A 12,191-nucleotide genomic window follows, 5' to 3' on the forward strand; every position below is an offset into this window, starting at 1 on the left:
GCTTGTCACACATCTGCAGTGAGTTGCCAGGTCAGCGGGACCACTTGGCACCCACGTTGGGTGGCTCATCCTTGCCCTTGCGGCCCTCTCTTCTGCAGTTTGTGCTCGGGCACGTGCAGGGCCCCTGGCAGGACTCCCGAGAGCGAGAGGAGCTCACTCAGCTTCACTGGGGGAGGGCAGGGCTCGGATTCCCAAATGCAGGGAGTGAGCTGCACATCCAGTGTTGCGGCCAAAGGTAAACTGAGTGTGTGTGTGTGTGAAAGGATTAAGAAAAGACAGATAAGAGAATGAAAGCTGGGTCTCGGTGGGATGCTGCTCCCTGATGAGACAGCGCCAGCGCCCACAAGCCGTGTCTTTATTTTATAGCAGATGCCACGAGGCAAAGTAGGGGTGTGATCACGTTGTTTACAGCATTCTCGTGAGTTCCAACCCTACTCAACTACATGCACCTGAACTCTAGCACAAGGCACGTGGGGCCACGTGTGTGGACCATAGGTTCAAGCTTACAACCACAGCCGTTGGCTATAATTGTGCTGGGAGGGCCCTGCCCTCCAGCTGGGACTTGCACGTGGCAATGAGAGGACCCTGTCCTTTCATTAGTCCGAGGTTTGAACCTGGCCAAAACACCGTAACTGCGCCCCACAATCCAGGAGACACTGCAAGGTTGCTCTTGCTGTCCTGGGGAGACAGAGGAGGCAGGCAGGAGCAAGCGAGGCCTTCTCCCGACTTGGGGACTCTTCAGGACCGTCAGAGGAGCTAAGGGGCCCTGGCCGGAGGGCAGGGGTTGGGGATTGAATGCCTCCTGCATCCTATTAGTCTGGGCTGGGGGTATGGAGCCTGCACAGGAGTGAAGTGGCCCTGGCTACAGAGGAGGAGGCCAGTCAAGTCTTACCTTGAAGAGGCTACAGTTAGGGCAAAGATGTCCTTGCTCGGTCTTAGGGAACCAAGGAAGGAGCTGGGGAGCGGGTGACAAAAGCAGGAGGTGCTGACTCTAGCCTAGAGCCCTGACTATCCGGTGCTGCCCCTCTACCCCCACATGGTGGCTATGTTCACCTGAATTCCTTTTTCTTTTTTTTTTAAATATATTTTATTGATTTTTTACAGAGAGGAGGAGAGAGGGATAGAGAGCCAGAAACATCGATGAGAGAGAAACATCGATCAGCTGCCTCCTGCACACTCCCCACTGGGTATGTGCCCGCAACCAATGTACATGCCCTTGACCGGAATCGAGCCTGGGACCTTTCAGTCCACAGGCTGATGCTCTATCCACTGAGCCAAGCCAGCTAGGGCCTGAATTCCTTTTTCTATTACAGCATCCCACACCCCGATCTTTTCTGTCTCTCCCCATCCCAGCCCCAGAATCGGCAAATACATCTGGCACACCCCTGAGGAGACCCAGGACATCTCTAGGTAGCAAAGCCCAGACCTACTTGTGGGTTGGCTTCCTGGAGAAGGGGGCCTTCAAGTTCGATTCTGAAGCAGGCAGAAGTGGGGGTGAGCGGGGTGGACTCAAGGCCCAGGGTTCTCCATTCCACTCAGCGCCTGTCCCACCTTGTCACCAGGGCCTTGCGTATACTGGACTCCCGGGATAAGCCTTCCTTCATCTTCTTAGTCCATGAAGCTGGGTGCAGGACCAGTGTAGAGACTGTGCTGCCCCCAGCCCGGCCTCCCTCACTCACAGGCACACCTGCCTCTCTTTCCCATTCACCCATATCCGTGCACAACTGTGTTTCCCAGTCCATCTGACACTGGGCTCAGGTCTCCTTGCACGTAGCATACATTTGAATTTCAGCCTGAGAGGCAGGCTGGGAACAAGAATATGGAATGTCCTGAGTGCCAGAAACCGGCATGTGGACTTTCTTCAGGGGCCAATGGTTGGTCCTGAAAATGCAAACATGGGAAGGGGGTCAGTTACAGAGCAAAATCAGAAACTGCAGCCGCTGAGTGAGACCCGACTGGGAGGACTTTCCACAGGTAGAAGAGGTGAAGAAGATGAAGATTGGCAACCCCCTAGACCGGGACACCAACCACGGGCCGCAGAATCACCAAGCCCACCTTCGGAAGCTGATAGAGTACTGCCAGCGCGGCGTGAAGGAAGGGGCCACTCTGGTCTGCGGTGGGAATCAAGTCCCTCGGCCAGGTCAGTCAGAGCACTGCTGGCCCGCTTGGGCAAACTGAGGCAGCAGGCAGCATGGCCTGTGGTTTCTTGCTCAGCTCTAATAGGAGGTATGTGAAGGCCCGGTACCTGCACAATCAGACTCCCAGGTCTCAGGCCCCATCCAATCTCCTGGATGGGGTGGCCTTGGCCAGCTGGACACCTGCCAAACCAGGTGTGGGACTGGCAAGGTGAAGGCTGGTTTAATCTATATTGTAGTGGACTCTGACTTGCCACTAACATCACTGCATCCTCGACATTCTTTCCTCCCGTGGGTTCCATGGCCTGGAGTGCATGGTTTTCCCATCTTTGGCCATTACTTCTTGGCAGTTGCTCTTTGCTGGAAGCTCCCTCTTAAATGGAGGTAGATCCCCAAGTCTGTCCTGAGTTTGAAGCACTTCTCATGTTAGATGCTTTCCCTAGAGGACCTCACTCTCAGCAATGGCTCGGATGCTCCCAAATATCTGTCTCCAGGCTCCTCCTCAGGACGCCTGATCACCTGGACACCTCCACCTGCATGTCCCCCAGGCCCTTCAAACTCAAGGGTACCAAATCCATCACATCATCACAGCGGCCCCAGACTCAACCTGACCCCAAACACACACACCAGTATCTCTAGAACCTTCCATTTGATTAAGTCAGAAGAGCCAGAGGGGCCGGAGCCACAGGTATGGACTGTTTGTGCTGCTTCCCCTTAGACTGCCTGCTCCAGGGGCACAGGATCCGCGTGTCCCCTCTACATTGTTAGGTCCTTTGTGTCAGCACCGAACCTACACCAAGCCCGAGTTAACTTGATGGAACGAAGGAGGGAAGGAAAGAATGAATTCATGACTCCTGTCTTTTCTTGACCTCCTACTCTTAATTAAATTAATTAAATGCTCTGAAGTCTAGACCTCTGTGCTCCTCCTGTCTCCCTGCCACCATGAGGTCGACCCCCTGCATCTTGCTCAGCTCTTGCCTGGACCGTCACTGTAGCTTCCCCTGAGATCGCTTGAACCCCACTAATCCTTTACTTGTGCGGCTGCCAGCAGTCGGGTGGTGCCGTCCCAATGTTGGAACTCTTCCACAGTGACCCCGTCTCCTGCAGAGCAAACTCCAACTTCTCAGCTTCCCGCCAAGAGCATCCTGATCTCTATCTAATTTGCTTGCCCTTGACCCATGCTCTGGCCATGCTTAACTCTACTTTGAACACGTCTCACATTTTCTCGCTCTCTGTGCATTTGCCACTTCTCTGCTTAGCGAACACACCCCTGGTTTCCCCACCAGGGGAAACGTGGAAATACTAGTGAATGTATTTTCCAGCTTAAATGGCAGCTAGGCCCAGGCCATCGCTGTGCCACAGGCACTCCTGGGCACCTCAGACCTCAATAGTTTTATTGCCACTATCTACCGACCTCTTCCCCGCCCCCCAATCTACCGGGGATTCCATGGGGCCAAAGCTCAGGGGTGGATGGAAGAAGGAGACATGAAAGCACTGTTCAAAGAACAGTTTGGGGTGCAGCTTCCAGGAACCAAGAGCCGTGGGGAACCCTCACCACCACCGCTGTCTGAACTGAAGGGCAAGAGGAGGGAGTGAATTCCTGGGACCTAGTTAGGGCAGAGCCTCGGGACAGGGGCTGCCTCCTAGTGGCCAAACCCAACTGGAAATTGGAGGATGAAAGAGCTCCTCACAGCAGCGCAGAGGAAGGAGCAGAAGGGATGGGAGAGAAACAGCAGCTGGCCAGCCCAGAGCTCCCAGCACCTGGTGGGCAAATACAGGCCACACCACAGGAATCAAAATGTATTAATACATAACACAGTTTTTATTTTTTATTTATTTTTATTTTTTTTAAGAGAACAAATTTATTGCATCACAGTCCTATATCAAGATATCAGAAGGGCCACCACCCTCTGAGACTCTGGGTAGAATTCTTTCTTCCTTGCATCTTCCTTCTCTCTTGTGCATCTGTTGTAGGTTTTTTGCTGTGTGGTTACTGGAGCTTATATAAAACTTCATCTAGATATAAAAGTCCATTTTACACTGACTACAACTTTGATTTTATACAATAACTTCCCTTTTATTCCCTCCCCTTTATGTTTTTTTTTTTTCTGGAAATACACAGACATTTTTTAATGGAAGCAAAATGGGGCAATGGTGTCACAGCCAACAGGGATTGAGCCTGGCAGCATGGGGAGGCCGGGGACCTGGCCGTGGGGGGCCTGCGAGGAGCCCAGGCTGCCAGCTTCATCCCTGGGGAGGAGTGGAGGCTCTGGCCCAGCTGGTTCTGTGAAAACCTCAAGGGTGGGCACCTGGCGGCTCCCAGAGATTCCTCAGCTTAATTACTTAATCACACCCTGAGAGTAGTCAATCAGCCGACAAGTATTTAATCAATACCACACGAGTGAGCCTGCGCGCTGAGTGAGCCTGCGCGCTGAGTGAGCCCAGTTTTTAAATTGTAATTAATGTTAAAATATATTTATAAACATATAAAATATGGAATATTTTTATTAACTGAATGACTTTTAAAGTTAATATTTTTTTAACAACCAGAGACCGAAAATGTGAAGTCTGTTGATTTTTCCTAAGTCAGAATTAAATCTCAGTCTAGCAGGATCTCAGCGGAGAAACAGTCAGAGAACACATTTCTGCCATCGGAAATGGTTTTGTCCAGGCAGCCAGGGCCTGTAGGGTGGCAGTCTGGGTGGGACTATGTGGTGGATCCATGCTGACAGGACAGCAGGAGGCTGTATCTTGGCCAAGAGCACTTACCCTGCACCTGGGAGTCAGCGCCCACATCCAGGTGCCAGGAAGGAGAAGGGAGGCAATCTGGGGAGTTCTTGCTCATCAGGACCTCCCTCCCCCACCATTTCACAGTGACCAATGGAGAGCCATCTGGGAGGCTGCACCAGCCAAAAACACCTGTATATATTTTCCGATTGAAAAGTCTGTCAGAGTCTGGAGCTTCTGTGCTGGTCTTGGATAGACTTGGACCCCAATGTCAGCTTTATCAGAGACCAACTCTTAGCCTCAGTTTCCTCAGCAGCATTTAGTTGAAAGGGTTGTGAGGCTGAAGTGAGCTCACATGTCTGGGACAGGAAAGCCATGCACAGAGTGTGGCATCACCCTACAGGTATCACACATGGCATTGCTGGAGTGGGATGTGTGTGTGGCTGGCGGGACCCAGCCTGGAGGGGAGAGGCTGCTGGAGGAGGGCCTCCCCATGCCGTGGGTCTCTGTCTCCCCCACAGGTTTCTTTTTCGAGCCAACCGTTTTCACGGACGTGGAGGACCACATGTTCATAGCCAAGGAGGAGTCCTTCGGGCCTGTCATGGTCATCTCTCGGTTTGCCGATGGGTAGGGAATCCTGCTTTTGTCTCTCAAGAGCCTGATGTTTTGCCACGTGTTGCGGGTTCTCCACATGAGCCTGTGGGAACTCAGGAGGGGAACTCAGACAGGTGGGGGGCTGCCTGCTGAGGCCGCATCAACCACTGAGGTGAGGAGAGCCCCAGGGCACTGGCAGGGCTTTGGGTCCCCAAGTGAGCATTCCTCAGCCTGTGGATGTCTCTCCTGGAGTGTTTGGGCTGTGCCCTAATCATCTACTGCCGTGTACTAAACTACCCCAAGGCTGGCTTGGAATTGCTACAGTTACTTATTTCACTCGTGAACCTTCAATCTGGTTAGGGGTTGACGGGTGTGACCGCCTCTGCTCTGTCCCAGGTCCAGGACTCAGTGGCGATACCTGGAGTGGTTGTCTTTGAGTGGGTCTGGCCTCCCTGAAGGCTCTCTCACCTATGGCAGCCTCAGGGCCTCCCACACTGAAGCTGGGTGGATGTCTCAAGGCTTCCCAAGACCCATTGATCAGCCTTAGAAATCCTAAAACCTAATTTTCACCATGTTCTTTTGGCCCAGCAACTCACCAAGGCCAGCCTGGGTTGAAAGGGAGAGGGATCGGACTCTGTGGCCATCTTTGAACTACCACACATTCTTTTTATGGACTGTTATTTTTCAGAGAAGAGCCTTTGGATAGATTACAAAATGACATCTCCTCCTAATGCACTATACTTCCAAAAAATTATAAAAATTATCATCACATTCTGATTGTATTAGAATAAGATGCTTTTCTGCCATCTACCAAGCAAATATTGTGCTAAATCTTCAAGGGACACGTGGACATGGCTCCCTGGGCATACCCAATGCATGTGCACTTCCCTGTGTGGTGGGGGCCTCACCAGCCTCCTCCGGGCCCCTATCCCCCTGTCCATAAAGTGAGGGACTCACCCTTGGTGACCCGAAGGGTCCTTGTGCCCGACTGTGTGCAAATCCAACTCTGTCCTTCCTCTTCTCCTTAACTTTGTCCCCTTCTCTCTGCTGCCCTGTCTCCTCCACGTTTCTCCTCAGAAGGTCCTGAGTGGTGAGAAACTTGGAGGGGGCCAGGCTCCCCTTGGGGGAGAGGATGCAGGTCTCCCTGAATCCCATATCCAGCGCTGTCCTCCAACCCTCCTTCATCAAGTTCTTTCTGGATTCTCCCTGCAGCGACATGGACACTGTGCTGTCTCGGGCCAATGCCACAGAATTTGGCCTGGCCTCTGGCGTCTTCACCAGGGACATCGGCAAGGCCCTATACGTCAGTGACAAGCTGGAGGCAGGCACCGTGTTCATCAACACGTACAACAAGACCGATGTGGCCGCTCCCTTCGGAGGCTTCAAGCAGTCTGGATTTGGCAAAGACTTGGGTAACCTAACCCTAAACATCTGCTTTAAGCCACTTGGTGCCAGGCCCTGTCCCTGGGGGCAAGGGTGTAACACTGAAAGATGGTTGTTGACGCTCACTCCTTACTGGGAAGGGACAGTGATAATTCAGGCAGTAAACAAGATCCTTCTAGGAAGTGAGGGATGCTGGAAAGCAGACAAGTCAGAGTAATCCGGGCGAGGAGACTGGGAGGGCAGCTTTAGGCAGGGACCTCGGAGGGCCTGCCTGAGACCCCAGTGGTGGGAGGAGCCATAACGACCTGAGGATGTGTGTTCCTGGAAGAGGGGAGGCAGGTCCTGAGGGCATCAGCTTTGGTCTCAGAGCTGCACAGAGAGGCTGGTGTGGGTGGGGCGAGGACCCAGGGGCCTGCTTCAGACAGGCCTCAGGCTTCATCCTCAGAGAGAGGAGAAGCCACAGGGCCACGTTTGCCCAGGGGTACAGTGTGAGTCCCTAGTGTAGAGACAAGGTCATTCTAGGTGGCAAGCAGAATGCAAGCCGGGCCTGACCTGCTGGGAAAGTGGAGTTCTGCTCCAGCACCCGCTCTCCCTGGGCTACCGTGTAACCTAGGGTGCGGCCCACTCCCCCATCCTGCTACTCGGGAAGCCAGCAGTTGGGGACCATAGCTCTGATGCCAAGTTGGCAGGGAGCAAAGGTATGAGAGAGCAGCACACTGTCTCTGAGAAGCCTCCAGCTCTTCCGGCCTCCCCTGCCCAGCTCAGGGTCTCCAGGGAGGTTCAGGCTGAGGCTGAAACCAAAGGGTAGTTACAATTTTATTTTTCCTTCCCTCCCTCTTTCAAACCCCGAGGAAAGCTCCAAGGGCTCTCATGAAAGGGCCCAGCAATACCCCCCAAGCCTGACTGTCTAAAAATACTATGCATGCAGAACCAGGGTGCATGCATGCACACACACGCATGCACATGCATGCTGATCACCTCTGCCCCCTCTGTCCTTGCCTCCCCTGGCCTACCTTCCTGGTGTCCTCCACAGAAATCCACGAGGACCATCATCCTCCACGGAGGCCACGGGTCCCCAGGATAGGATCTCTGTCACTTATAAGTCTGCCTCCTGCACCCCTAGACCTTCCTCCCACTGTCCCTGTGTCCTGTGCCCACAAACCAGCCCTTCCAAATAGCCTACCTGGGATGGGCCAGAGACCTCAGTGGGCCCCAGCTGGTGGTGAGAACAGCATGGGCAACAGCATCCGGGAAGCTTGGCTTCTGGAGCGAGTGCCTTAGCAGGTGGGGGAATTGTCAGGCAGCCACAGGCCTCTCATGCTGGGTGTGAGCCACATAGCTCAGCCAAGTTCCGGGGGTCCCAGGGACCCTGTGAGGCACCCCTTCTCCCAGTCCCAATTTGATCTGGATTAGCTGGGAGGCATCAGTGGAGAGGCTGCACACCTGGGTAATAGGAAGGCACCATGAGGGCCTCAGGGCTGCTCTGGAGCTGATAGGGCTCCCCCTTGCCCCCACTTAGGCAGGTGGCTGGAGCTGGGGAAGTCTCCGGAACAGTGACCTCAGATTGGTTCTGTATTCTGATGCCTGTTGGGATCCCCCCCCACCGGGCCTAGGTTTCTTACCTGAACCTGAGGCTGAGTCAAACCCCACTCACTTGCTGCAGGTTTTGTGAGATAATATGCGTGCAGGAGGTACTCTGATGATGATGGTGCTGTTTTGCAGGAGAGGCGGCCTTGAATGAGTACCTGAGGGTCAAGACGGTTACCTTTGAGTACTGAAGAAAGGTCTCGTGAGAAGACACCTCCGTCTCTTCCACAGCCTGACCGGCCTCCCCTGGCAGCCCCATTGTCCTTCTAGCCCCCTCCTGGGCACACAGCACCTCCACCCGAACTGGCTGGTGGAAGCCTGCTGCCTGCAACCCCTGTCCCTGTCCGGGACCCCATCTCCCCAAACCCAGTCCAATCAGAGCAACATTTGGCTACTGAGAAGGTGGCCACAGGGCGAATAAATGTTCTGACCAGCAGCAGCCAGCACCTGTGTGACTTCCCTGCCCATCTGGGGGTGCCCTGGGGGGCCCTGCAAATCCTGGCACACAGTGAGGCTTTGGGCCCAGGAGAGCCAGTTGCTGTGAGGGGAGACACAGAATTGAGAAATGGGTGTGTGTCAGCTCCAGCCTCAGGAAGCAGGTGCTGAAGAGGAGTTAAGAGTTTGAGAGGCCTCACCCCAGACACCAAGGGGAGGAAGCGGGAAGGGTTGAAGAAGCTCAGACTCTGATGCAGCAAATCCGGCCTGTGTGGGAGCCGCCCCGGGGCAGAGAGGCCTCAGATGATCACCAACCAGAGGACACTGCTGCGGGCGAGGGGGCGGGGGGCCTGGACCACCATGGGGCTATTGCCCCAGATTGGCATTTCAGTGCAGGGGCGATGCTTAAAGGGGTGGTGGACCTGCCTTAACACAGTAACTTACATCAGACCAGACAAGTCTCACCTCTGCCTCTTTTCCGGATCCACATTGTTTTGCTTCAAACACCCCTAGAGCCAGGGCATCAGCAGCGGAGCCCAACGCATGCAGCTGGCCCTCAGCCGGTTCTTTCATGCTCCTCCCAGTGGGAAGCATTTGGAGGGTTCAACCCTGGCCTCCCTGCAAACAGCCCTTCACAGCAGAAGAGCAGGCAACGCCTCGAGCACAGTCCTATCCAAACCCAAATCAAGCCAAGAAACACTCTCCCCCCCTCTTCAGACACATACATAGAGCTTGGTTTAGCCAGGGCGCCCACGATAGCTCTACCTGAGACCTCTGGTTTAGGTACACAAGACTAGGCTCCGAGTCTTCTCCCCCTTTATTTTTTTAAATCCAAAATGTGTTTATGGGTTGGCTCCCCAGTCATCTCGATCTGAGGTGCTTCTGTGCTGCTTCCTACTGAAGGAGCGTCCCCTGTAAGCCCTGCTTTTCCTCCTGTCGCCTGACAGGGGACAGTGGGGCAAGCAACACACAAAGGCCGTTGGTGCAGGGCTGAGCCGGGGTGATTTTATAGCACCTGGGCGTTTCACAGCCGTGAGGTAGGACCTGGGCTCTGCACCAGGCGCCTCTCCTGTGCTTCCTCTCCCCTTCTGGAGAGGGTTGAAGGGGCTCCTCCCTGAGAGGAATGCTGTCTTCGGGTGAGGGTGGGCCTCATCACGGCCAGAAAAGCTCTTTTCCCTCTTTGCAAATTTTCCTGAAACTATAAGTAAGTATAATTTTAAAAACCACCCAGTTTTCCCCTCCTATGTATTTCTCGCCGGTGTGTCTCCTTTACTTTTACATAGAACACTTCACTTCTGACACTTCTGGTCACCAAACGTGTGAGGGCGTTTTCCCACATCAGGCAATTTCCTGCAACACCAACTAAAGCGAATGTCCTATGATATAACTGGATTCTGACACTATCTCCCAAAAGATCATATCAGGCCCTACACCAGTGATGGCGAACCTAGGAACTCATTTTTTTGGTGGATTTTTCTTTGTTAAATGGCATTTAAATATATAAAATAAATATCAAAAATATGTCTTTGTTTTACTATGGTTGAAAATATAAAAAAATTTCTATATGTGACACGGCACCAGAGTTAAGTTAGGGTTTTTCAAAATGCTGACACGCCGAGCTCAAAAGGTTAGCCATCACTGCCCTACACGTTAGGGCTCAGTCCCACAAGACTGCTCCCACCCACTTCCCATGTCACTCTGAAGATGTCAATTAGTAGGTCTCCAGATGTCAATCTGAAGATGTCAATTAGTAGGTCTCCAACTTCTACCCAATTTAGCTATAAAACAGCAGTTCTCACGATCCCCTCCTTAGGTTCAATTAATTTGCTAGAGCAGTTCACAGAACTCAGGGAAATGTTTACTTACGTTTATCAGTTCACTGTAACCCAGTGTATATGGGAAGGATACAGATGAACAGCCAGATGAAGAGAGACACAGGGTGAGGTCTGGGCAGGTTTTGAGTACAGGAGTCCCCTCCCCATGCAGTTGTGATGCTTTACCCACTCGGTGTGGATTTGTGTGCCAACCTGGAATCTCTCTGAACCCTGTATTATGGAATTTTATGGAGGCTTCCTCAAGTAGGCACGATTAATGATTAACTCTGCTTTCTATTCTCTGATGAGTGCCTGATGGGCACTCTAACCATTCACCGGCTGTGGTGGGGTGTTCTGAGCTGGTCCGAGGAGTGAAGTGCCCTTACAAACAGGTAAAAGGGTTTAACAATAAATATATTAAGAAGGTGAGGATTCACATCACTCTAAAAACAGCATCAAATTGAAATGCACACATACAGTAGTCAGTCTTGCCTGAAATGTCTACATGAGACCAATTCACACTTAGAAACATAGTCTTGACCCCTCAATACATGGGAAGGAAGGAGGAGCCATAGCACCCCTGGCCCTTTGAAGCCCAGATGCCTAGGACCTGTGCAGGTGGAACCAAATCTAGATATAAGAGAAGAAGGCTGCAAGGTTGTGTCTGTGAACCCGGACAACCTCTTGTGTGTAACATGCAAAATTGTCTTTTGTTGAAATAATATAATGCAGTATTTCCTAAATCTTGTTAAATATCTGTGAACCCTGAGAAAGAAGATACCTACTAAGTGTTAGGGTTGCCAAAGGAGGAAGGCATGAGGCCAAAAGGAGTAAAGGATTATGAATTTATTAGGTCATCTGGAAACCCAGATGGGCTGAGCCCCAAAATGGTGCCAGCACCCCCCGGACGGTGAGTCAGAGATTTTAAAGGACTCTAGGTGGGCTTTTTCTGGGCAGAGAATTCTCTGGGCGGGTCCTGAGGGGAAAGATAATGGTCTTAGCAAGTGAATGTAGTCTGAGCAAGTGCTAAGCAAAAGGGAATGTCTGATGTGACGTGGTCTAAAGGTCAGTTCCCAGGGGTGGGGGTGTCCATTCAATTTTCGAACAGACCTAACACTAAGAAGGGCTCCTGGTGGTGACCTGGGATCAAATGAAAAAACAACAACAGTCTAGCAGTCATTTCTATACCCACAACAGCAAGACACTAATCCTGGAGTCTTGATGGCTGCAGGCCAGGCATCCACGCCTTAGGAAGGCCTGTCTTCTTCCTACACCCTTTAAAGAAGAAACCCTCCTGCCCCTTCCCTCCCTGGAGGCTTCTTAGCAGGAGACTGTTTCCATCTTTGTAAACAGCCCCAAAAGCGAGGCTTCCCCAAAGGGCTTTGGGGGAGGGGGGACATTCCCTGCAAAAAGCCCGGGGACGGCCTGCGCGCTCAGGAAACGGTCTTTCACAGGGTGACTCCCGCCTGGAGCAGGTCCCTGACCCCACACCTCCCACCGCAAGACCCCGCGCTGC

At 52.7% G+C, this 12,191-nt stretch overlaps 1 protein-coding gene across 1 annotated transcript in view; it reads left to right on the plus strand.

Annotated features, from left to right (window-relative positions):
• ALDH1L1 (aldehyde dehydrogenase 1 family member L1) overlaps window positions 1–8,865 on the plus strand; it is a 42,471-nt gene extending 33,606 nt beyond the window's left edge. Inside the window, exons 20-23 of the mRNA XM_006763235.2 lie at window positions 1,975–2,140; window positions 5,384–5,489; window positions 6,669–6,868; window positions 8,562–8,865. Coding sequence (XP_006763298.1) covers window positions 1,975–2,140; window positions 5,384–5,489; window positions 6,669–6,868; window positions 8,562–8,617 — 528 coding nt within the window. The 3' untranslated portion in view covers window positions 8,618–8,865. The remainder of the gene's footprint in view (window positions 1–1,974; window positions 2,141–5,383; window positions 5,490–6,668; window positions 6,869–8,561) is intronic.
• Window positions 8,866–12,191: the final 3,326 nt, after the last annotated feature.

This window comes from Myotis davidii, unplaced genomic scaffold (genome assembly GCF_000327345.1).
Source record: "Myotis davidii unplaced genomic scaffold, ASM32734v1 scaffold78, whole genome shotgun sequence".
In the NCBI taxonomy this organism is placed as follows: domain Eukaryota; kingdom Metazoa; phylum Chordata; class Mammalia; order Chiroptera; family Vespertilionidae; genus Myotis; species Myotis davidii.